The 27,389-nt window shown below is 40.1% G+C and overlaps 1 protein-coding gene across 1 annotated transcript in view; it reads left to right on the top strand.

Annotated features, from left to right (window-relative positions):
* Positions 1 to 5,830: 5,830 nt before the first annotated feature.
* The window catches only part of syn2 (synapsin II), a 75,992-nt gene continuing 54,433 nt past the window's right edge, over positions 5,831 to 27,389 (top strand). The window contains exon 1 of the mRNA XM_022748230.1: positions 5,831 to 6,795. Within this exon, the coding sequence (XP_022603951.1) occupies positions 6,353 to 6,795 (443 nt within the window). The 5' untranslated portion in view covers positions 5,831 to 6,352. The remainder of the gene's footprint in view (positions 6,796 to 27,389) is intronic.

Raw genomic sequence — 27,389 nt, 5'->3', positions numbered from 1 at the left:
AAATATTTATTATAGCCGCATTAAGGAAACTACACAGTTAACTGTATATGAAAATTAAGGACTGAGATAGACACCGTTCATGCTCAGTGTTGCTAATAGCAGAAAACTTACTGTGGCACAGGGAAAGTGGGCTCAGGTAGTGAGGCAAAGAAGAAGGTTGAAGGCAAGTAGACAGGAAGAAAAACTCACAGTGAGATTTCTCCCATCACACCTCCATCTTTCCTCATAGTGTTTGTGTGGGCCAGTGTGAAAATGACGGAGGTGATAGGAATTAACGCAAAGGCTGCCTGTGTTAACTTTTGGTATGGAACACAGAACAACTAATTAAACTGAATCAATGTTTGTGCTGATTGCACATTGATTTTCCAATTTCAAGTGATTCAGGCAATGTTTCTATCTCATGGTTTAGTCTGAAATTGCCACATGATTTTTAACTCACAGTGCCTGTCCTAGAGTGTGACTGGCTGCCTCAGGAACAATTCATTTAGATGTCAACAGCTTTGATAGGTTTGACTTGGCAGAGACCCAGATTGCAGTTCAGTTTGCAGTTCATCTTTTGCTGGTGAAGCCTAAATATTTGTCAGTCCCTTGGTTTACAGGAATTTCAGAAGGCAAATTATAATAAAACTCAACTACATGATGAAGAATACAGATCACACTGAATCGTGCAAATCTTCAGAGGCGCATTAACACAACACACACATATCCTACGTTTAATATTATCACATATTACATATCACATATCCTGTGGGTACAAACACAGATACAAACATGCACACACACACACGCACACACATGCACTAACTAGGAGAATCTTGTCAGCTTTTGCACGCCTGTTGCCATGGAGATTTCCATTGCTGCCCGTGCCTAGTGATGGAACATCAAACGAGAATGCACCATTAACCACACACACTTTTGTAGACGCACAGCTGCTCCAGAGCCCCACAGGAGGAGGGAAACAGAGGCTGCTACTTTTATCTTACTACACAGAAGGGTTACGGTGTTACCAAGCAGGGAGTGAGCCAGTAACATTCATAATATGGGAGTCAGGAGCAAGTGAAAGACAAACTGAACTGCACAGTTGAGGTAAAATGAGAGATTGAGTGACAATATGACTACCAGTTTTAATCATAGTTTGAAATAGTTTCAGTTGATTTGTGATGGAACAAATGTAGGTTATGTAAATATATATTACTTACATACATACAGGTTTTATACAGGTTATTATTTATTTACAAAAAGGTAAACAATATTTGTGTTGCCATCAGGGCACTTAAAAGAAATTGCACACACACACACACACACACACACACACACACACACACACACACACACACACACATACATTCATCAGACCCAGTGGTCTATGAATTTTCCGCCTATTTCAGCTGGCAGGTGCTTGTTTTGTGTCTGTACAATAACACCTAAAATCTATAGCTATAATCTGTAGTCAATAGCTTTGTAAATTAACATGTGCATTAATTTTAGATGAAGATACAGCAGATGTCAGGTTTGTGATAGGTACAGTTAATTAAAAAAAACAGATATACAGTGTTATCGTTTTAGATATTTCAAGGGCATATGTTTGACTTAGTGATTTTGAATTTTCTAATTTTAAGTAGTACTGGCTATTGTGGTGTCACAAGTATTGAAATGGAGGGGTAGAAATTGAATCTTTTCCTCTTAAAACCTAATACAAAGTGTTGGTTGAAACACTCCTCCACCAGTTGAAGTATTTTTAGTTTTCAGTATGATGTTTGCCTTATATGGCTAAAGGCTAGTCAACGCTCAGTTTAATGGTGAATTAAGCTAACTGATTGCAGAGAATGGACACATTGTGTGCTTCACTAGCTAGCCTAGGCCAGGAGGGATGCCCATCCTATCATTAAGAATTACAGTGAGTTGGATTGAAATGGTTAAAATGCTTGTAAGTTTTACTAAATCATTGCTTCTAACTTTCTTTGCTTGTTATGAACTGCTAATCAGTATGTTTATCATTTTTGTGGTGCTTTTATTGTTGTGCTCACCATGCCAGCTTCTGTTCTACTTGTTGCCATGGCGGTTTTGAGTCTTGAATGTCATGTTGTGCCTGAAATATGCAGTACAAGTAAGCCTATCACAAATGTCAGCATCAGTCTCTGCAAAACACTCGGCACTGCGGAGTAGGTTTTGTTCTGTGTGTGTGTGTGTGTGTGTATGTCTGTGAAGTGCACATAAACCTGGATAAATGGTGTTTTGGGGGGATTTGCTGCAGATATCTGAGTTGTGTGTGGGTGTTTTAATCTTGTAGCTCCATCCATCCACACGGTGCTGTTAAAGTTCATTGAAAGAGCAATCTTTTATAATAGTTTTTCTGAATCTACTCTATTCCCTGAAGTTTCCTCAGAAGCCACAATAGACTTTTAACATGTTTTCCCCTGTTTTTTTTTGTTTTTTTTCCTGATGTTTCAACTCAACTTGTAATGTAGGAAGCGTAGTCAGATGACTTCTGTGAATGTCTAGCATTGTAAGACCTTGTGTTAAGACAGGAATGACAATAGCGCAGGCCCAAAATAACCCTGTTGCTCCCTGGGTTAAGCCCCCTGTGTTTTCAATTAACCTGCCAGTGCATGTGAGATTACTCCCTGCAAGGCAAACTTCCATTTGTTCAGTTTTTATTCACCACTACTAGGAGTCCCTTTGCATCTAGTCATTAAAAAGGCATTTATCAATCTAATTAAACCTGGACTGATTTGGAAATGAATTGAATAATTTGAACAATGCATTAAAATACTGGAATTGCAATTATATGCATGCCCCACTGAGGTTGTGGCATGTATTACACCATGTCACAAGCAGCTACAACCAACGCCAGATGTGCACACAGCCCAAATGTTCCGATTTTTTTTGGATTATCTAAATTGAGCCAATGAAGCCACAAGAGGTTTGACCCTTGCATGTTCACCCACACACACTCTATCTGCAGCAAGTCCCCCAAAGCGGCATTTAAACAGGACTGTGTGCACTATACACACATATCAACAAATCGTGAAACGTGTAAATATCCTAATCCCCCACCAAAAATAGCTTCATATTATAAAACTATGTTCCTGTGTTTATTTGAAGATGAATCACATTAATCATTTTAATTGCTGAATTAATTCAGTGAATGAAGTGTGTTCATGTGTGTGTGCGTGTGTGTGTGTGTGAGTGTGTGTGTGTGTGTGTGTCAGCATCTGTGTTTATGTGTGAGGATCTGTTTGCACATGCGTATTTGAGTATGCTCTTTTAGTACATGTGTGATGACAGATGAGTGATTGTGGATCTGCTACTTTTGCGTGTCCTTTACTGTGTTTACTCTAGCGCAGCAGCACAAGGCAGATCATATCTCCTCCATACTTAAAAGGAACAAACCGAGGAAAGCTGGAGAGCCATAATCTTTTTGTAGTACCTCTTATTTCAATGGGGGTGATGCGATACGTGTGTACTGAAGTGTGTCTTTATAATGCTAGTGCAAAAAAGAAAAAGAAAAAGAAGAAATATACACACCTTGGCTCGGTTCTAATGCACAATGCATCACTGTTTCATCTTAACACAGAAGCAGTGTCTTTCTATGACTGTTGTCTGCTTAATTTCATGAAAAAAAACACATACAGTATTATGTAACGGCTGTTGGGAGATGGGTTATGTGTTGTGTATGTCATGAAACATGTAGGCCAAGATGAGCTTAGGATGTTGCTACAGTTCACATTGCAGCTCTGTGACTCACTCCGGCTCTCTTCTGGTTGACTAAACACACCCCCCACCCTCAACCCCACTGGGCTTGACTCATCGTGACTCGCTACAAATGTGCATCCTGCATATATGCAAAAAAACTCTTTTCAGGACTGAGCACAGTTTAGGCATTTGTGCCTATATATGCTTGAGTCCAAAGACTGATTTATGTGCACAGACGTGTCTTTGGACATGTCTTTTTTTTGTGGGATGTTGACACATCTTTTTCTCTGTTATCAGCACATTTTCTGTCTCACTCCACATAATATGAATTTGGAAGCCCTGTAGGGGCATTGGTCTTCAGTACATTTAAAAGCACAGCCCACAGTGCTCGGGCAGTTTTATGTTCAACAAGGGGTGAATCAAAGGTGAGTGCCGGAGGCTGATGGAATCTGGTGCAATAACGTGCAGTAATCGATCCGGTAGCAATTTCTCACGTGTACAAAAACCTAAATTATGAGTCACACAAAAATAGCTGAGGTTCCAAAGAGATGTGGCCACATGAGCGGATTATATTACAGCTGAAAAGCAACCTCTCAATGGCATAAAGGTCAAGGAATTCGTTTTCCATCAATTCAGACAGTATATCAGTGCCAACCAAATCTGTGTAGAAAATGAAAGCGGAATGTTGCCAGAAATCTCAGTGCTTGATGCTGAATGAGCAGTCAAATCCAGTAAATGGGCTGCTGAATATCTCTAAATGAATACCTCTGGAGAAACCGTAATGTAGGTCTGTTTTTTCTTCTACTGCAGTCTTCTAATGCCAAGCTGTTCTCCTTAGTGTGCTTCAGATGTGTGTGGAATTTTCCTCCCGCTTGAATAATCTTCTCTCTCCCTCTTTGTCCTGTCATCTTCCGGCCGTTTTTTTTTAAGTAAAGCTTAGAGCAGCAAACAGTGCAGACGCAGCCCGCTGCTGCTGCTGCTGCTGCTGCTGCTGCTGACGGCAGTTAGGAATTGTGCTCTTCTCATGCTTTGAAATAGTGAATATGTAATGGAGCAAGACATGGGGAGGAGATGTTTGTTTAGGAATAAGAAGTGAACGAGACAGAGGCAAATAGTCGGAAGCACACAGTAGTGTTGGGAATAAAAGCTGCGTCTACTCTTTAACTGAAAGAGTAAATATATATTTGAATATGTGGTTATGTACCATTTTGGGATCCTGTAATTGATACTACTTTATATGCTAATGCTGCAATGTGCTCAAGTGTAATAATTTGGAAAATCTTACTGTACTAATAATCATTACAGATTCTACTACAGAGATCAAAAAGTGATCATACTTATCACTACACGGTCTCTTCAAGCTTGGTTCCCCTTGGTGGTCTGCGCCACCATTACCATTATGTGCTGCTTTCTTAGGCGACAGAACAGGACAGAAACACAATATTGAAGAGCAACACATTCCACTGGAGGGAATCATTTGACTAATTTGACTAAAACAGGAGGGATAGATGAATCTCCATCCTCCTCTCCTTCTTTTTTTTTGTTTTCCTCCTGTCCTCTACCTAAGCTTCCTCATCATAGTGGTTTATATTACAAATCAACCCTGCCCTCCGTCATGCCACGTGCTGTTAATGGCAAAATATTGACACAAGGGTTTTTTCAATTCTACGAGAATGAATCCACTAGGAAAATGCATCAGCGCTGTCACATACAAGAGCCCACCATGGAGGGAAAAGAGATGAAGGGAAGACAGGTTAAGAAGGAGGGTAAAAAACAATGGATGTGTGGACAGATAGAAGGATGGCGTGTGAAGGGGGTGGGGCTTGCAGAGCAGGGTGGATGATGTTTCCATCTGTGTACTCCACCTTATGCACGGTCTCAGGAAACCCCTTCCACTGGTTGCACACGGCACGCAGCGCTACAAGGCTGCAGCACGACACGCACACGTAGCCCATGATGTAGGAGGATGATGACAGGAGAGAGGAGGAGGCGGGGAGTGGGGGGTGGGAATGGGGGGGATGCGGGAGGGGGAGACCGCCACTGAGCGTGCCGAGCGAGAGAGTGAGTGAGAGAGTGAGTGAGTGAGTGAGCGAGAAGAAAAGGGCAGAGGGAGCGTGAGCGAGTGAACGGGTGAGATAAGAGAGAGAGCAGCATCATCTCTTGAGCACATTCAGCTTGCAGCAGTTCAAGAGGCAAGCAGGCAGAGTAGAGTAGAGTGGGGAGAACACCAGCACCTCACCGAAGGGGACGACACCACACCACACCTCTCTGTCGCAGACGCACACTCTCTCACGTCACACACGCATTTGTGAGGAAGACGTGAGGCTCAGGAGGAGGAACACCTCATAACACGCTGGCTGCTGTTTTGCTGGCTTAGCTGCGCTTTGGAGAGCTGTCTCTTGAAGACTGGACCAGAGCTGTATCCATCGTTTCATCCATCCTTTCCTTCCTGCTTTCCATTTCCTCCAACACAGAAGCAGCTCTCCGTCACCTGTCCCTCCATCATTTGGACTGATTTGCTCTCTGTCATTCATCTAACCTCTGATAAGTGTTTTTCTCTCTGTCTCTGCTCTCATCCATCCAGCCAAGAAATTTAGAGACACACTTAGAGAGCAGGTAACCGACCAACTGAGAGACCGACCTTTCAACCGCAATCATGAACTTCCTTCGACGCCGTCTCTCTGACAGCAGCTTCATGTCCAACCTGCCCAACGGCTACATGACAGACCTCCAGAGGCCTGACCCACCTGCTCCTCCTCCCCCCACCGCCTCCTCACCTGCCCAGCAGGGCGCACCCCCCGCCACAGCGCCCGTCCCTGCCCAGTCCCCGACCAAAGCTCCAGCACCCTCCCAGGCACCAGCCAGCTCCCCCGCTGCTCAGGAGCGGCGTCCGACCCAGCTGGCTCAGCAGCCTCAACAGGCCCAGTCCTCCTCCTCCAGCGGTTCCTCTGGCTTCTTCAGCTCCTTCAGCTCCATCACCAACGTGGTCAAACAGACGGCTGCGTCCGCCGCCGGGTTTGTGGAGCAGTCGGCTCCGTCTCCCTCCCTCTCCAAGAAGTTCAAGATCCTGTTGATCATTGACGAGCCCCAGCATGAGTGGTAAGTGTTGAGATACAAGCAACTTTAATGATTGGTTAAGTGGTGTCCAGTTGATTATCTGGTAGTTGATGTGAGTGGTGGTTGTGCTGAATGAAACTGGAATATTTAGTGAACCCTCAACAAACAGGCACACGTCTAAGTTTATTTGGATGCTTTATTTTGATGTAAAAATGTTTGGTTTGTAGTCAGAGAGAAGGAACATGATGTTCTATTAATTTAAAAGTGGTGTAATGCTAACCGACACTAATTTGAAATAAGATGTTGATTAATTTGGAGCCTTTGATGGGATCGACGTGATTAAATGGTTCACATGTTCCAATACAGTAGCCACACACAAATAATTATCCTTATTATCCTTATGTCCCATGTCCCTCTGTTGTTTTTGTTTGTCCCTCATGTCTTTATATTAGATTGTATTCTCTCCTCTCACTGAAGCTGCTCCCAAAATAGAAGCAGCTCCATTAATCTGAACAGACAGGACAGCGTCTCTCTGGGGTTCAGATTCACACATCCCACCACCCAGCACTGTCACCTGTCTCTATTTTTGTGTGTTTATATGACTCTTAATGACGTCGTGTGTGTGTATGCGTATGAAAATGCATGTGTGTGTGTTTGTGTGTATGCGTGTGTGTATGCGTGTGTGTGTGTGTGTGTGTGAGTGAGAGTATTAGAGAGCTCTGAGTAAATGTTTCCATTCCTTGACAGCACAAATTGGCTAACAGGATATTATCCTTATGCTATCAATTCATACATCATACACTGTTCAAGAGCATGTAGCTCTGAATAAAACATTGCATTCTGCCTGTGAAATGTGAGCCCTTGGCTCTGTAATAATGTTGCTGTCCCACTCGCTGCTCTCTGTCCCTGCAAATCACATTTTCTGGCTATAAAGGTTTTCTGTGTGGATACTGATGATGGATTTTACAGCCATTCATTGCTGCCATTATCTAGGGGTAGTTTTATTTTGTCTGCCTTGTATTGAGGTCTACGTGATTAAGTGGTGGCCACATGAGATGCTTTTGACCTTTTCAATTTAATGGACATTGTGGAGTGTTGTCATATGGCAGTTATTGTTTGGCATCCCACATAACTGTGTGTCGTTCTGTTGCAAACAAAAACCATGTAATGTGGTTGAAAGCATTACAGAACAAGTGAATAAGTGGACCTGGAGTTGAGATCGTTGCTGTTTCCAAGGTCAGGAATGAAGAGGCAAACAAACTTAGACGAGAGGTCCTCGATGGGCTAAGAATCTACAGTTTAGTGACTATTGAATGAACTACATTTGCAGATAAAGACCATGTGATATGAATTCAGAACCGTTGATACAAACAAAAAGGTAGAGTTTGAGTTGATATTTTGTTTTGTTTATTAACTTTGCATGGGTTTGTGTATATTGGTTATATTATGATTTTGGAAGCTGACTCTATTCTGCTTGCAAAAGTGTCGTTTTAGTTATAAACATAGACTGGAAACATTCATTTACAATTCTAGGTCAGTAAATCTTTGGCACATGAATATATTTAAACATGCTTTGGTGCCCAGAAAGAATACAAATACACATCTATTTGGGATCTTGCCATTACAGGTGTGAACTGACATTTAAGTGTCTGCAAAATGTGAGATGCAAATGACACTTAATACTCTGTCACTATTAGTCATTTTGGCACAAATTCCAGTTTCTTTGAGAGACAGTATCCCAAAGGTATAATACAATCTATAGCTGTAGTACTGGCGTATGTTTTGAAATAAACTGGTTCCACGCACCATTGATGTAGTAATGTCTGAGTTACAGGGGCTTGGTTTTCTGATGAATGGTTTTCACAGTCTAGTGCAGTGGATATTATTTTCATGCAATCAGCATGGGATTATCTCTATAAAGGTGCATTATGCATGTCTGACTACATGCATTCTACTACACTGTATTGACTGAACAAGACTGGCAGCTTACCATTATGGCAGTCTTGTATCTCTTGCTGTGAGTGTTTTGGTAGATTGGATGGCTGCCACCCATGATGTGGCGACATCTGAATGCGAGACACTGCAGCCTACATTTAAAAGAGAGGCATTTGAATGCAAGACCTCACTTAATGTAATCCAGCATCTGCATTCTATTTATAATGGCCATACATCAGAATTGCATATATATATATGTGAAATATATTAAAAGAGGTTTGGATTTGCCACTTTGCACCTGTCTGAACACATGAGCAAGTGAAAACTACACAGCCAGTAAAAACACATGGCAGCTGCCTTTTGCAAACATACTGTAGCCTTTGAAACCAGTAGCTTGTTGTTGCTGTAACCTCTCACTGTGTTTTTACAACCTTTTTAAGTGATTTGAAGCAACCACTAACCACGTGGTTTGACTCACATCGTGTACTGTGGTTTAGCAAACAGGGAATGTTTATTTCTTCAAGTGTGACACGTATACAGCATGTATCATATAGCACTGTACTGTATATTGGGGGAGTTTGAGTGTGATGACGTACAACACAAACATGTTCTAAGTGAAGGCTTTAAAATACAATACATAGAGGTAGCCAATACAGGAATTGTCTCTGCCACACCCTTGCCCTGGCCCACACCAAAAAAAAAGTCCAAAATCCTTGAATACAAACTAAAGTTAGGTGCAGGGCAAGAGCAATATCTGTGATGCCAAGTAAGGAATATAATTTAACCTTTAAAAGATGCAATGCAATGAATTTGCAACTTCACTGGCATTATTTTGAGAAGTCATCCCATTTGGTTTGTGAACTCGTTCATCCAGAGAGCCCGACATTAATATTAATGTTTATTCTTTGAAGGCATGCTCGCAGACAGAGCCTCCCTTAAAGCATCTGGGCCAGAGAGGCATTCTGCTAAATGTTATTGATTTTCCACTCAGCAAAGAGCGGGACTTGAGGTTCTCAGTAAGATAACATGGAAAACAGAAAGCGGAAATTTCCCCTCTGTTAATGATTCTGTGTCAATCCCATCAAGGCTATATTCTGATCAGACATGAGACATACCTTGTTTGTTTGACAGTGCTGGTCTCTGTGCACACAAAAATAAATAGTTTTAAAGTTTTTGGAGATAGCACCAGCCTGAAGCCAGACATTTTCCTGGTGTTCCTCTTCATCATATTCTTTATTTCATTTTACAAAAATTACAAAGCTCTTGTGCAAAAGAAACTGTATATTTGATGTGTGCCATTAGCTGAAGGGGACAGTTATTTATAACTACTGAAATTAGTGTAAATTAAATTCATTTGGCAGATACTTCAGTCCAATAAGTGCATTAAATGTCCTTGAGGTCTGCGAGTTTTCAGCCAGTGGCAGAAGACCGGCAGTGACTCTGCAGTCCTGACTTCAAAAATAGATTTTATTTTTATAGTGCTTTTCAAAACAAATGTCACAAAGTGCTTCACAAGGCAATAAAAACAAGATAAAAGACGCAAAAGTCAAAACAGTAAAATAAACTATTAAAACAATATAATAGTATAAAAGAAATCGGCAGGTAATAAAAGTGGTAAAAAAAAAAGTGATAAAAACAATGTATGTCCACACATGGATACATAATCCACAGAATCTATGGGACCAATCCAAATTGTGCTTCAAAAGTAAATAATACTATTTTAAAATCAATTCTAAAATGTATGTGGAAAGCCAACGCTCTTGAGAGCCGTGAGCAAGAAAATTTATTACCGAAACTTAATTGCATGATTTAGAAAATCTAACAAAGCTTTGATCACACAGAAAGTTGCTGTTTGAAATCTTTGGTAAACAAACCAAACATAAATTGAACTTTTCAGTCTGGGAAACACATTTGGTCTGTCTGTGTTTCTATGAATGAATCCATCAACCCAGTTTAATGCAGTGTTATTGCATTGCATATTACCGCACGACTTGTCATTTAAGAATCTAACACAATCAAAGCCCGTGTTAAGCCCACACCAGTGATTTACAATCAATGTTTGATGAGCAGATTGATGGTGAGGCTAAAAGGGAAGGGCATGCAATTAGTATTAGTCATTTTCCACCTGTCAATTACAATTAACTGAGATAAAACATCCTAATAAATATTCCTCACAGGGGTGTTGTTGAGATGTCCAGAGTGGATAGTAATCCAATGGAGTAATGAGAGATAATGATGCTTTTAATTTCTCTTACCCTGTCTGACTTCTTTTAGTCCTTTGCACCTTAATTTGTTTTTTTGCAGAATTAAACTTCCTCTATTTCCTGATTTAAATGTCCCTTTCTAAATCCATTTTGACTTTGCATCTTGAAATAAATGAAAATTAATTGTTCATTTGGAATGAATTGCTAATTGAGGAAAGGTAGACATGCAGATACAGATTTGGGCTATAACTCCCAATAAAGTTGGCATCCCCTTTTTAAATACTGGCTGACAGTTGCATAAGCAACCACAGGTATCATGAGTCTCTTCGCATCTGACTGCCCTCTTCCAGCTCTCAAATATCAGCTATGCTACTGTGATGGCTCGCTCTGGAAAAAAAAAAACAAACACAATGGGGGTCCAGCAATAAAGCCAAGATGAAAGAGTGAATATATTTTCAGGCAATTCAGAATGTGTGTGTTTGACTAGCATCCTGTAGTCTTTATGTAACAGACCAGAGCCCATTGAGATGGGTGAGGGTAGAGACAATGTCCTCTAGGGCCTTTCAAGGTGATACCGGCACAGAGGGGAGGAGGATTTAGGAAGAGAGATAGAGAAGGTTTGGGAATCTCCTTTTTATTCTGGATGTCAGTGTGATGCTCTGCTTGTCTCACCCTCTCTCTGGGGGCCTGTGTGTGTTTTTCTCTCTCTCTTTCCTTTCTCTCTTTGCATCTCTGCCTTTTATCACGACAGTCACTGTGAGTGGCTTGGGAGAAAGTGCTCTGGGTTCATGATGCGATGAAGTAATGAGAAGAGACGTGGTGATTCAGCAGTTTCAGCCCAAAGGCTACATCTGCTCTCTTTCCTTTGCTCTCTATATCTGTCTGCATCTCTCTCTCTCTCTCTCTCTCTCTCTCTTTCTCTCTCTCTCCCTCTCTCTTGTGTTCTTTCTCCTTCTTTTTGCTCTCCCTCTCTTTATCTCTCTATTTATCCATTGAGTATGTACTCTGCAGTTTCCAGTACCAGTGAGTGTATTTACCACCTATATTGCATAAGTGCCCATCAGAGGAGATTATTTTGGACTGTTGCCTTTTGAATATGACTCACAGTGGAGGGTTTTTTGTTTGACTGCAGGTTGACGCACAGCTCTGTGATGAACAGGGGTTGATGTGAATGTCACCCAGTTGCCCCTTCAGTTGTTGCTTGAGCTTTGACTGTTTGGTATTTAAAAGAATTCTGCTTAGCCAACATGTAGCAGCATTTGAAATTGCTTCACAGAAGTGTTCGGGGTGTAAACATCCTTTTATTCTTAATGCATCAGTGGTCTCAAAATTCAGCCCTTTTCCTACAAACTTACTGAACATAAAAACACAAGTAAGAGTTTACAGCCATGCTAGCGGCGCAGTGACTGTGCTTTGAGCTAATGCTAACGTCAGCATTGTTAAGCCGGTATGATATTTACATTCACCATCTAAGTTTAACATGTTAGCCTGCTAATTAAAGCTTTTGATTTTAATTCAAATTTTTGATTACAAAAGACAAAAAAATAAACAATACAAGTACGCAATATAAGGACAGTACACCAGAGGTTACAGAATTAATGCAAAAAGATATAATTATAATGTTCTTATATTATACTTAACATACTTATATACTTATTTAAATTTGAATCTATCACAATCCGATAAACAATTAGTATATATATCACATTGCTGTGGTGATTTCCCAAATCATGTTCTCATTGTGATATAACTTTATCCATGTCACTACAGGAGGAGATAGTTATCAGGGAATCACCAAAGTGATTATTCATCCAGGAAGTACTTGAATGTGTGCAGCAAATTTCAAGGCAGTCCATCCAACAGTTGTTGTGACATTAAAATCAAAACCACAAATATCAACCTCATGGTGACCCTAGAGGAAAAGTCACCAGAGTCAGTACTATTTGCCGTCTTAGAAACATGAATGTTTGTTTCAAAACCGTCCGGGCAATAGTTGGTGAGATATTTCAGTCTGGAACAAAGCAGTGGACCGACCGACTGACCAAGAACAACGTTGGCCGTTGGCATCCCCACATCCATGCCACTAACATGGCAAGAAACCGCTGCTGTGTTATTTGATTTCCTGTGGTTAAACAGTAAAAAGCACACTGTTTCTACTCAGTCATAGTTTTGGTATGATGACGGTATAGAGTTTGTGTGTGTGTGTGTGTGTGTGTGTGTGTGTGTGTGTGTGTGTGTGTGTATATGTCTGTGTGCCTGCGTTCAAGCCTTCATTAAAAAAGTTGTTCTAATTTTCTCCATTGCTGGTGGAGTACACGGGAGTACACAGGGAGAGCAGGTGGGGAGGTGGAGCCGTGTGTATTTCCATCCGCATCTTACACATACAGTACACACACATTTACAAGCACCTGCTTTCTGTTTCTATTTTCTGTCACCTAATTATACATGGCAGAAAAACCTTTCTCCCACACAATTCAGCTTTTTTGGGTGACATACCATCCCTTGTTTCTGCTGACCGAGTTTACTATAGAACGGTGGTTTGGGAATAAAATGCTATATTGTTGAAGGTTAACATACCACATCCGCACACAGCAAACAGGTCAGATCATTTTCAAGGATCCTTTTGATTTTGCTGGGTGTAGGTTTGACTTGTCAGTAATTAGGAATTATCAGTGGCACTATGGTTCTTAGCTGCAGGTCACATTTCCAAACACACAGGCTGAGATCTGACCTTATTACAGCTGGTGGCAATGTCATGCCGACTATGTAGAGTGCTCTTGGTTTCGACCTAATGTCTTGTACCTCTCAGCCATTGTCATACTAGACTGGTGGCATTTTGAGCCCCAGGGATGATACAGAAACAACTTCAAGGTAAAATTTCTAACCTTGTAACTTCCAAAATAGGACGTGATAGCTTTACAAGTTTAAAACTTGAAAGTATTATGTGATTGAACCTGTTTTTGAATTTAAATGACACTGGGTGGATTTCCTTCCATCTGTACATGATAAAAACCTAAGTGGAAACACTAATCAATATTTGTCATTGTCATTGTCTTTGAACACTGAATGGTACATAATTATGTGCTGGTTTAGTTGTACAGCTTTCACGAGTACTATTTTTATATATGCCTATGTATTCCATACTGTATCTGTGTTGAATACCTAAATAAACAGAAGGCTTGTGCTTGCTCCCATGGGACCAGGATATTGAATGCAGATTTCTGGTACTTGCTATGTCAATATCGACTGACTAATAATGATCATTAAGAAGAGCTTTTATCCATAAAACCTGTTAGGGCTACAGATCACCCATTAGATTCATGTCAATAGTTAGCCTTTTAGCTCATTTGAATGTGACGGAAAATGTCCCCTCTGTGTTTTGGTCAGTATGTACACTATGTTTCCTTTGCTGTTTTTTTCCATGCTCTCAACTGTGGCAGACATTTTGCAAAGACAATTAGATAAGGACAGGACTTAATGCGTGTGCTATTTCCATAAAGTTACACCTCAGCAGGCTGTTTAGCCAGAGGGGCCAAACAGCTTTATTCCAAAACAATTTAAATTATCCAAGAAGCCACATCCCAAATGAATGGTTAAGTGAATGATAGCAAAACAAAGCTTTGAGGCGATCTCTTATCACTGCAAGGATGAGGAGGCAACTGGAGACCAAAACCTGACCTTCTCTTATCCCTTACAGAGGTAAGGGAAAGTATTTTACTCAAGGATATACTACCCTCAGATGATGAAATAGAATATATTGCAGAGCATATGTATTCAAGTACTGTGATTCAAAATGCATTTTGTGCACATTAGTAATCAATAATTGTGATAAAATCAACTTATATCCAATCATAAGGGCAGCAGGTAAAAGATCAATGCCGCAGCAGACATCAGCTTTATTTTAACTTAATCTTCTTGCATTTTGACCTTTAGTCTGATTGTTGTTCAGACAGACCTCTCCAATCCTCTTCTATTAAATAGCCTCTTCAGTAGCATGAGGAGTTGCTATTAACGAGCAAACAACATGTTACTGAGGCAGTGTACAGATTTATCCATTAGAGTTATTATGCAAAAGCTGCAACTCTTATTAATACAACAGCATTGCATTGAATCTATAGCTCAATTTTAGGACACACAAATAAAGTCAAATCTAGTAAACCTTAGGATTTCTGTCTGAAAACCTTCTGTTTTATCAATGAAGATAAACTAAAGGTGATGAAGCAGTCTGACTTATTATGGACTTACATGGACTCTGGATTGATTGACCAGCCGAATGACCTTTACTATCAGCTGTATACAATTAAAAACACATAGAAAAGGGCAACCAGGAAATACCATTTGTACAATAATACAAAGAAATTAGAATTTTATCGATCATGTAATCCGTATTACTAATTGTATTTGTGTTGCATGCTACTCTGACTCCTCTGCAAGCACTTTGATTGGCCTTGTGTCTGAATGATGCTATATAACTAAACTTACATTGCCTCTGCAGTATTCCAGAGAAGAACCTGTTACTATGCATGAGGCATACAGATACCTAAGAGGTCCATAAATGAGACCAATCACCAACACAACTCTGGTGAAATAGCCCACTGTTGCTATGGCGACAGGTAATCTTGAAAATATATGGTTGAAAAAGGGCATTGATGTGATTTTACCACAAAGTGGTTACAGTTTACATTTAGTTTTTCTGCATCAGTTGCATAGATAAGACAGGGTAAGACAATTGAGACACCAAATTTGTACATTGACACAAAAAAATCTTACATCTTACATCTCACCCTCTTTCTCTCTCTGTTTCTTCTTTCTCTCCATGTCTCTCTACATTTTAGTTCAACTACTAAGTAGAAGTACAAGTTTGAAATATATCAGTTAGGAGCCATGAAAAAATCTGTCAATTTACAAATAACCTCATATATTTACATTCTCATCTGATTTCTTATAGACCTGTTATTTTAGGATATTTAACAGGTGACATCTACCTACTGGCTCCCTGCTCATGTGAATGGAAAGAAATTATATACTGACACGCCTATGTGAGACCTTTTTATTCTACCAAATAAATCAAATTGTGATAATTAAAAGGGTAAGAGTGTTTGTGAGGCTCAGAGAAAATAAAATGCTTCTACTTTATTTTGTAATAATTCTTGTTTTTGGCTGCTACATCACTAATCAAATAATGCTCCAACATTTGGGAAGTAAACCAAAGATGCCAGTCAGTATTTGTGAGGACACAGATCTGACAAAATGGTGGATGTAACAAAGTCAGTTAAGCTGCTGTAGGACTGAGCCAGTAGGGGTTGCTACTGGCAACATCACATCCAACAGATACTAACTGCTGGTGTCAGAATATATCCATCACCATGACAACTAACCTAAATCTAGTAAAAAAAAAAACTAGTGAGCACACTTTCACTCTTGATAGTTTTGTCAAACTATTTTTATTAGTTACTACAGTGCAGGGGGAAGTGTATTGAATTGGACATTTTTCTCTTGAGTCTTTTTAAACGTCCCTGTGTGTAGCTTCATCTTTGTTATGAAAGCACTGAATGGAACTTGTCAATCACACACTCATAAATTCACAGCCACAGTTTCAGCAGGCTGTAGATTCTGGACAAGGTTGAGTTGTTAGGTGTCGAGTAATTTTTCTTTGCAGTCCTCACTGCCACAGATCTTGATAGGAATCAGCCAAAATGCAGATGTGTTTGCTTTCACAAATTGTGCAGACGAAGACTTCCTTTGTGTCTTTCTGCTAATACTGAAAGTGAAATATTTTTTAACATGAGAAAAACATGCTTAATTCCATAATACAGAAATGGACAGTGCCAGCAATGTGCAGCATTAAAGCCAATTGAAAGTCTTAACTGTGACTCGGTCATGCAATTTTCTTTTGTGTATGAAGCTTGTGAATAAGGAGAGAGAGAAAGAGCTTGTGTGAGATTGTGTGTGTGCTTCTCTGAGAGAAAGATAGTGAGAGAACGTGTTGGCACTTGCTGTGATAATATCACCGGCAGCGGAAAGGGAGTTATGTCAACACAAATATTTGACTAATTTCTTGAGTCAAATTACAGCTGAGCAAAGCCAGCTACCACATGCAGTACAGTTTTCAATAATAGTGGACCACTTGCATAGGTGATCTGTGTAAAGGAACTGATGCAGTATGTCCTTGTTAATAAAGGTAAAGCCATTGAAATGAGAGTGATAACTGTAGGTCATTAATAAGATTTCCCACAAATGAGGAACTTTTTAGAATATACATTTTTTGATGTCACTATAGTAACAAGCTTTATATGGACAAGCACACACAAGCATGGATGCACACAAACACAGAGGAAACACACTGGCACATAGATACCCACTGTCATGTAATACACAATGCTGCACCATTTCAATATTGACATGTGTTAATTATTTATTTCTACCCAAATTTATAAGATGGATGATTTGCTATGGAATGGCTCCCTGGCTTATAGGCATGGCTGCACTGTCTGATTAATCACACATTTCTGATTAAGTTTCCAGGCAAGTAAATGAAGCACCGGGTATGCATATTATTGCTCTCCATATTAACATAAATCAAAGTAAATCCCTTCTTAGTATCTGGACAATTAAAGTCCCAGTGAGGGATACTATTTAACTTATTTAGCCTGTTAATATGACCAAATTAAGCACAGGTCATGAGGGACTGCATCCTGAGTACAGCAGCTGTGATACAGCAACTTCTCTTTTTTTTCCCCTCACACACAAATATTTAAAAAAGAAAGTGTAACTCGTCAATAATGGTTTTGCTCTGCTTTTATAAGTAACTAACTTAAAAATTCTGTTTATCTCAGGTCTAACAGCGACACAAAGACACACATTGTCTCTCTCTGCTCTCCTAGTTGCTATGGAAACATACTAATTAGATTGTTTTGCATTTTAGAGGCTGGCACACAATATGCTCTGTATTGTTGTGGTCATTAGTGTACAGTTGCAGCCTGTTAAAAGTACTCACAGTACAACACAGTTTCTATAAGCGTCACAAAAGTCATGCTTGACTTGTCCTCAGAAGATTAGCACAGATGTGTATTCACCCATTTTTATCACATGGTGAAATTTTCCCTATAATACCTGACCATTTACTGCACTGTACTCACTGTACTTACCACTCCACATTTTTCTCATGTACTAATATGAACTGCACTTCCTACTCATATTAGACTCAAAGGGCCTTTTTGTATTAGTCCTAAACCTCTTGATTTTTTCTGTGAGACTCATGAAACCCTCTGAACTGCACAAACTGGTCATAAATCACTCGATGCATCCTGATGAATGTCACCTGTTCATGAGGAGGTGCGTGTTCTTGAGACGACGATACATAATCAATGTAGCCTATCTGAAACTGCCATATAGGGCTACCTGTCGTGCTCAATTTTTGGGTAAGATTTAATTCACAAAAATGTTGCTAAAGTGTAAAGCTAAGGCTTATATCCCCGCTGTTAAAAGAAAGATTACACATTTAGTAGTGTCAGAAGTGGTACTGAAGGACCAGAAATCATTAGAAAATATTAACAATGCAACTGTCACTGAAATGCCATTAGAGCAGGGCTGCACTGCAGCAGTGACAGCTGTAAATGGACAATTTTAGAATTGGTTCAAAAAACACCTCTCTGTAAATTGGTCATGATGTTGATGATGATATTGTTGACAGAATATTAATATTGCATTAACTTCTGTCACATCTTTTATTTTAGTTAATTTCAGCATTATATTTAAACTTAACTTAATTAATTCAGATTAAGGTATTAGTTTTTCAGGTCAAATGAAGGTTTTTAAACATGTATTGTACGACAGGTCTAGACTACTTGTGAATTGTTATTATTATTATTTTTATTATTATATCATTAGTATTTATGAGAAAGTTCTAAGTACAAGATTTACAAGAACCAACAATTTGGTTAATGCCATAAATTATCTTAAATCACTTGTACATTCCACTTACGAACAAATTTGTTCATAGAGTGGAGTGCATGAGGCCTGATGTTCCTCTAGAACCTTATGCCATTAAGTTATACTCTAATTGTACTGAAAGTACACGTAATTTGATCAGCTCAGCAGCAGTGCAATGCAATAAGCTGACTAAGCAAAGGTTTTCCCCTTGAGCCCTCCCTTTAACTCAGAGCCCTGTGCAGACATTTGGAAAGAAGCAGCTACCTAATGGCACATAGGTCTGTTGTTTTATTAAACACAAGGCCGAGGGCTTCCCAAATTAATTCTGAGGTTCTGTGGATTCCCTCTGGCAGAGTTTAAATGGAGAGTCATGTCTGCTCGGTGTATCCCTTTTGTCTGCGAGCTGTGAGAGGAGTAGCTTCAGCCCGCCTTTGTTGCCCTCCATTAAACGAGGGTCGATGTGAAGAACTGCTAGTTTTGGAGTCAGCTGAGACTCAGAGGTATCTGACAGAGGAAGTACAGAGTAAAAGGGGAAAATAGAAAGAAGCTGGTCATAGTGGAATGGGAGAGACTGACACGAAAGAGAGAAAATGGAGGGAAAATGAGCTCAGCAGATGGAAAGATTGTCAATCCCTGTTCCAGCCATAACCATTAGCTACTCATGGTGTATAACAAGAAGCTATATGAAACAGGGCTCTAGGCTTGTCTCCCTTGGTAACTATCTCTTACTGTCTGGTGCTCTCTCTCCTTCTTGCTTTCTCTCACTGCCTCAGTTCAATCCCTATAATGAGAGGTTCCAATCCATCACAGGATCAGATAGGCTTAAAGCCATTCTGAGCTGCTCGGCTCACTACTGACTTTTGGTGTTCAGTTGCCAACTGGGACCTTGTTTGCCAACAAGTAGTGGGCTACAGTACAAAACATTTACAAGGCTAGTATTTATTTATTTAACCAGGAAATCTCTAGAGATAAATTATCTTTTTCTACAAGAGATATTGTGCCAGAATTACAGCATAGAGTAGTCAACACATAGTCGCATAAGAATATGCACAGTTGATTTACAGCATTCATATAGAGTGCATTCAGAAAGTGTACAAATCCCTCCACATTGTTTTTATGTTGCAGCCTAACGCTAAAATCAAAGATATAATTTTTTTTCCTAATTAATCTACACTCAATAATCCATAATGACAAAGCAAAAACTGAATTTTATCATTTTTTGCAAATGTATTAAAAAGGAAAAACTGAAATATCACATTAACATGTGTTAACAAGTGTTCAGACACTTTGCTATGATACTTGAAATTTAGCTCAGGTGCCTCCACACCTGTGGTCAATTCAGTTGATTGGACATGATTTGGAAAGGCACACACCTGTCTATATAAGGTCTGACAGCTGGCGATGCATATCAGAGCAAAAACCAACCCATCAGGTGTCGAAGCATAGATCTGGGGGAGGCGTTCTGCTGCACTGAAGGTTTCCAAGAGCACAGTGGCCTCCATAATTTTTAAAAGGAAGAAGTTTTGAACAACCAGGAATCTTCCTAAAAGTGGCCGCTTGCCCAAACTGAGCAATCAGAGGAAAGGGCCTTGGTAAGAGAGGTGGCCAAGAAACCTGATGGTCTCTCTGGCTGAGCCCCAGAGGTCTGTGTGGAGATGGGAGAAACTTCCATGTTGACATAAGTCGTGGGTGATACAGATAAACTCTTCGTCCACAGTTTATTTAATTTTAAATTGCGATAGAGCTACACTCTTTATAGTTATATAGCAATTTGTATAGGTAGTGCACAGTTTGCTGTAAAGACATTTAAAGACAAATGAAGGTACTTCATGATGTTCAGTAAATCCAACATTGTCATAAAACCTCTACAGGTTGACAAATATTCATCTTACATACTGTATTTATAGCAACCAAATCTCATTGACATTAGTGGTATAAAATTATAACTTCCACAGTGTTTAAAAGGTGAGGTTCTACAGGGCTGCTGTCACGCTCTAATATTAATCAGATAAAGTGTTTTGTGAAAGATGAAGTGGTTTAGATGATGAGATAGCTCTGACCTTGGTTCTGCAGTGTTTTTGTCATCATTTTCCGCAGCATGCCATCAACAGAGAGGAAATTAAGTACCACACAACAACAGGGAAAACTGCAGACACTACGCATACTTGTATACAATACAGAAGCTGTCTCCCACCCTGCATCTATCCACCATTAGTTCTGCAGTGTCTGCCAAATTTAGTATCTGCTGAAGACTCTTCTTCTCTGGATTGTTGTAATGGCCAAACAGAAATGCTTCATTGTAAGAAAGCAGTTTCCAACTACGCAGACAGTACCTCTCTAGTATGAAAAAGAAAATATGATTTTTTATAGTAATCGCTCAATAGCACAGCAGCAATAAAGAAGAGAAAACTGGGACTAGCTGAATAGCTGTGACATTAAATTCAGTGAGGCCTGATTCGCTAGCCAGGCTTTTAGGGTTTTAGCCAAGTGCAGCGTAACAATAAGCAATAATTCTCTGAGGTCTTAAATGGCTCAGTTGACCATATGGTGTAACGTGCATTGGTGCATTTTGGCAGGAAACACAGAACACACACACAGAGAGAGAGACACAGAGAGAGAGAGACATAGTATATATAAATGTATAAAGTATATGTATATGACTTGGTCCCTAACCATGCTCTTCGTTATCTTCTCAATCTTCTGCCCTCATCATGAATGTAAGTACACAGCTATGCAGTGAGCTAAACACTCTTCCAATAAGGGTGAAAACAGCAGAACAATAGTCATTAATCTAGTAAATATATCATAAAGTCTGAAAATTTAAATAACAAAAATCACAAATTGGATACAATAAAGTAATGACAGTAAAGGTATAAAATAGAATATAATGATAGTGTAAAACAATAAAGCTGTGATAAACGAGTGCCTACTGATGATGCTTCAAGGTTGTTTGTTGAGTAGAGAGAAAATATTCCGGCCTGGTCACATATCATATCATACAAAATGATGGATGCACCAATGTCAATTAAGCTCTAACTCCTAATCAACTGTGTTGGCAACAGTTCAGCTGAAACCAGCTGCTGATAGAAGAACAACCTAACCTAAACCAATACATAGTTCCAGTCTGAACCCTTAAGCCGACCCCATTCACTTCCTTTTCCTCCTCTTTCCTAAACACAAGGATAATCAGATAACCAACGTATAAATAAATGCCAGAAGAACATAAAAGCAAGTAGAATGACATACAGCAACATATGCTGACACACAGTTGGTGTGTCATTGCACACACACACACATACAGTAGCTTAGTGCCAAATGATACCCAAAAGTGACGCACTTAAATGAATTTGTGTCCTTGTGAAATACAGTATGTGGTGCTGGAAGCTTGATCGAGCACTAGATAACCAGACTTCTGCGTCATGACTGACTCCAAACCTGCTGTATCTCTTTTCTGGAGCATGAAAATATAAAATTGGATGCTGCAACAAAGCTATTATATGCAACTCTCCATGAAGGCACCACGCAGTTTACTTTGCGTACCAGCTAATCCACTGATTGCTTATAAATGCTGCTGTGACTGGGCCGCTAATTGGCAAACGGCCCTTTGAAGAAGTGACAACAGGCTAAAACGTGCTCATTTTAACAAAATGTCCTGACTATGTAGACCTTAAACTTCAAACTGGGCTTCAACATCACACAGAAACAGACAGAATAACCCTGTTATGTTTTGCTGCTTGTTTCTCTCTTTGCCTCTCTGTCACACACATATAGACACACACACACACACACCACACATGGTGCATAGCTCGCCCATGACGTGCAGCTCCGTAGTAGGTGTAAGTGTCAAACTGTCAATATGGAGACACAACAAACTGCAAAGGCCAAGTGGGAGATCACTTCCTCTCCACTCTCCATAAAATCAAATAGCGCACACACTCAACACACATGCACTTACTCTAATGCACATGCCCACACAGGGAGACACAGGCGTGATGTTGTACAAGCTATGTAACTGCTAACTCAAGCCTGCTTTCAGAGGAATCACACGGCACTCCAACCTTGTGTTCGCAATTATTTACAATCAAGACTAATGATTTCTTGATTGGATAAGCCACAGCTCTCTTTGAAAACAACTTCAGATATTCAGGGACACAATCATTTCTTGTTTTGCTTCTTTAATTCCATCACACAAGATAAGATAAGACTTAATTGATCGCCAGGGAAACTCACATATCACAGCAGTGTAGGCTCAGAGATAAAAATGAAAAAAAAAGAACTATTTGAATAAAACAAATAAATTATAAAGTAATGAATCGATCGTATTTAATATAAGTATTATGTATGCATTAAAATATACCTAAAACTATGTGAGTGAAATGTGTAACTATTTGTGTAAAATAAGTCCAGAAGTGCAACTCTGACAGCCAAGATGTGTGAACTATATATAGTATAGGCACATTGCTTGTGGTATGACTAATAAGTACAATATAATAAATAAGTATATAATGTTATATAAACTACAAAGAACAACAGTCATTGTTTGAGTGTCTCCGTGCGTCTCACAGTTGTTCATCCTGTCTGCAAACACAGGCCTTATAAATCAGTGGTTAAGGCTGGTAGCGGATGTGACTACACCTAAACTATCCTCCAAAGGAATAATTACCGCCACACTGAAGAGATTAGGAGAGAAGTAGAAGGGGGAGAGTCAAAGATGCTTTTTTTGAACCTGAAAACTAATTGAGGGGGCTGCTGTCTGGTCTCTGTAGATAAGTGTGTGTGTGAGTGTGTGTGTGTGTGTGTGTGTGTGTGTGTGTGTGTGTGTGTGTGTGTGTGCGTGTGTGCGTGTGTTTCCATATGTGTGCACTGTAGGTGTGGGCTTGTGTGGGTGGGTTTGCGGTTACTGACTGTGTGTGCTGTTATGCTGAAGGCTGCGTTCTGCATGTACAGCATATGCACCATCCGCATCCTTGCATTTCACACACCGCAGGAGATGTCACGTGACACGTCAAAGCAACCACTTTTCTAAAATGGCTTAAAGAATTACGGCAGCAATACGTCACCACTTACTTAAACGTGTGTTTCCTTGTGTGCTCGTATGCGTTTGCATGTGCAGAGTGCGCTGCCTTTGAGTCGTGACCAGAAAATATCCTCCCTCCCAAGAGTCGTCTCCAACACCCACAGTGAGGGTTTGCTGCTGCTGATAGGGAGCTGCAGTAATTTTCGCGCTGTGCATGTATTTGCTTGGCTTAGTGTAAGATGTGACAGAAGTAAAGGGCAGAGAGGAAACTCTGGTGAAATAGTGGACTCTCTCTAACACCACAGGGATCCTTAAAACATCGACTTCCAACTGGCACAAACCCAGCTCTTCAGGTGGGCGTTGATGAGGCTTGATTGGCCCCATCATCTGCTTGTAGCCCCTTCCTCACAGGTGGTGCATGCTGCTGTGGAGGTTGGGTTCTCTAGAGCATGGCTGCTGTCTTAAGGAATCCCCCTGGTTTAACTCTCCAGAGGGCAATAGAGGGCAATTTATCATGGACTAGGCTGGTGTGAAGTGTTCCTCCGGGCCAGACTGAGGTCCAGCCTGATCCGCATTTCACTTCACTGACTTTTGGCCACAAGACAACAGTCAGTGTGTCTTATATATCATCTCTGTCATGTGCTTCTTTACCTAGCCTGCTTAGTTTGCTCTTTTTTTAATCATCAAACCCACCCATATCCTTCTTAGCTCCGTGGCTATAAAGTCACACATTGTCAGACCATGTGACAAAGAGCTGTAATAAAAAATAAAAGCGACTAGAGGGAAAAATAATTTTCAAGCTGAAATATTTGTCATCAGCTGCAGGGAGGTGTATTATCCTTCTCAAAACCTTTTTTTACGATCCCTGTAGGAGAGGTTAGTTTGGAATGACTGACTGTAATGTCAGTCATTTTGGAGCTGAAGAAGATCCATCCAGTGGCAGTGACGCATTCCCCTCCACGTCTATACTCTGTAATCTGTTGCATGAAAAGAGTAATAATCACCATACATTTCTTTCTATGTTTTTTGTTGCATCAGTGTTTTTGCTGTTAAATCAGTGGCAAGGCTGGATCTAAATAATGTTCTTCCTCCTAATGTGTAGCTTTTTATGTAGCAACAGATTGTGTGTTGATGATGATGATTTCATTATCAGGATTATTTCACTTCTCTATTCAAAATTACTTCACTGTGACTCCAGCCCCGGACAGAGCTTGGCTTCAGTGAGTGTTTGGGCGTCATATTAATCATGCCAAATTTGACATTGGAGTATACATGAGCTCTTAAGAGAAAAACCTTTTACTGTAAAGAAATATAAATTGAATGAATGAAAGCTGCAGAATTCCTAAAATCAACCTCTGAATATCCAACTTAAATCACTACTGATTAACAAGACAATTAAACAAGCGACACATAGCAGAGGTCAGGGAAGTTAATCTTGTTTGATCCCCTGGGACAGTTATATAATTTTGCTTTATTAGTGTTAATTTAGCAGAGGCTGGAGGAACCTCCTCTGCAACATAATCAGACTATTAGATATTCCTTCTCAAGAGGCCGAAATGATCATACTGACTGAATGACTGAATAGGAGTAACTTTGAAATTCACCATTTTGCAAGCTGATGTGGTCGAGAAACCCCTAAAGTGGTTATAGAATTATAAACGTTTCATGTCAGAAAAAGTCCTTCTGCTATCCGCCGCAGCTAAAAAATCATTCAGGAGAGATTGTTTTGTCTGTATTTTGGACATTAAGATAAATTTTGTGTTTTAGAAATGAGCCAGTTGATAGTTGAAGGAGAGATGTGAGCATTTTTTAAAAATGATACTGATATTGTGTTTGGTGATTTGCAAGGTGCAAATGGTGTCTATTGGCTGATGTATTTGGAGGCAACTGAATATTATATTTTAATTTGTGGAAAAGGCTCATGTCTATCAAAATAGTTAAGTCAGTTTAATGTTGTGTGCAAAAGTGACAAAGAAAACCATTGTATTACATTTGATCTCTACACAGATCTTGTGGGCAAAACGCTCAAAAAAAACATGTTCAACATGTTCTGTGAAAAAAAAAATGTGTTGTGGAATGAATAGTGTGAAACAATTTAGGCATCAGAGGTGCATGGAGCCATTCTTTTCTCCTATGTTGGTGTCATTCAAATAACAACACACAAAGGTGTGATTTTTGACATGTACACTCATGAAAGTGTAAGTGTTTTTGTTTGGCACAAGATTCATATACAGTAGTTCTGCCGCTTTGTTATTGGTGATTTTTCATAACTGACAAACAACCCGGAGGAAAGAGATGCCACAACAAAAATGTACAATTTATTTGCATAAGCCTTCGGCTTTTCAACAGAAGTGAACAGAATATTTAACATCAATGTGTGGTGTTGTCTTGTGGTTAGTAAGTATTCAAAATGAATAATTTCAGCCTCTAGGAGAGAGAGTGGAAAAGAGTGAAGACTGAAGAGAGGGAGTGAAACCAGAGTGCAGAAGCCCGGATTTGAGAGTGAAAAAAAAAAAAACATGGTGTGGAGGGTAGGATGGTGCTTCACCTCCTGTCTATAATGTCACTAGGTGTTAGTAAAATGGGAATAGAGGATGATCAGAATTGAATGGAGGACAAAACACCTGCATGCAAGGACATGCTTTTATTTGCCAAAGTGTGAGAGAGGATTAGGGTGGGGAATCAAAAACCCATTTAGAGGTGGAGATGGTGGGCTGAGGCAGGAACATAGAAATAAATGAAGGGAGACAGGCGAAAAGAGATGCTGAGAAAGCAACAAAGAGCAATAAAAAAAAAGGCTCAGAAGGACATTAAGGAGAAATGCATGGAGAGAAAGTGTGTGTTTGTGTGTGTGTGTGTGTGTGTGTGTGTTGTGTTGTGTGTGTGTGTGTGTGTGTGGTTGGTGTGTGTGTGTGTGTGTGTGTGTGTGTGTGAGAGAGAGAGAGAGAGAACAGAGGGTTACAGAGAGAGACAGGTTAGTGCTGAATGGTAACCGGAAAGATCTGTGACACGTGTCTCCAACGTCCGACAGAGCACCATGGCGCATGACTGCCCCAGGGCTTCTGCACTCAGCCATGTCATGGCTGAACGATCTCAACACACACACACACACACACACACACAGATACACAGTATGAGAACGGCAAGAGGATACAGGGGTGAAAGAGTGAATGAGAGAGAAAGAGAGAGGCAGAGAGTGAGAGGTTATAGGACAGAGAAAATGGAGATTGAGGTGTGGAGAGATGTTAAGTGAAGGGGTAAGATAAGGTGGGGGGAGAAGGGGCAGCAGATGAGGGGGAGGATGTCACGCCTGCGAGGCTGAGACACCTTCAGATTCAGATACAGACGTACAAACGAAGCAGGAAAATCAAAGAGGAAAACAGTTCCACGGTGCTGTACAGTATGTGTGTGCCAAATGCTGCTATTCCCCTGACTCATTTATTATTTGTGCACAGGTGAGCCTGAATGTCCTGATAAATCAAAGCTCGGATTCATTTAACACAGTGTGACTGGAGAGGTAGAATGTTTGTTTAGTAATGAGAATACAG

Source organism: Seriola dumerili, unplaced genomic scaffold (genome assembly GCF_002260705.1).
Source record: "Seriola dumerili isolate Sdu_G_001 unplaced genomic scaffold, Sdu_1.0 BDQW01000121.1, whole genome shotgun sequence".
In the NCBI taxonomy this organism is placed as follows: domain Eukaryota; kingdom Metazoa; phylum Chordata; class Actinopteri; order Carangiformes; family Carangidae; genus Seriola; species Seriola dumerili.
This window is presented reverse-complemented; position numbering and strand designations above follow the sequence as displayed.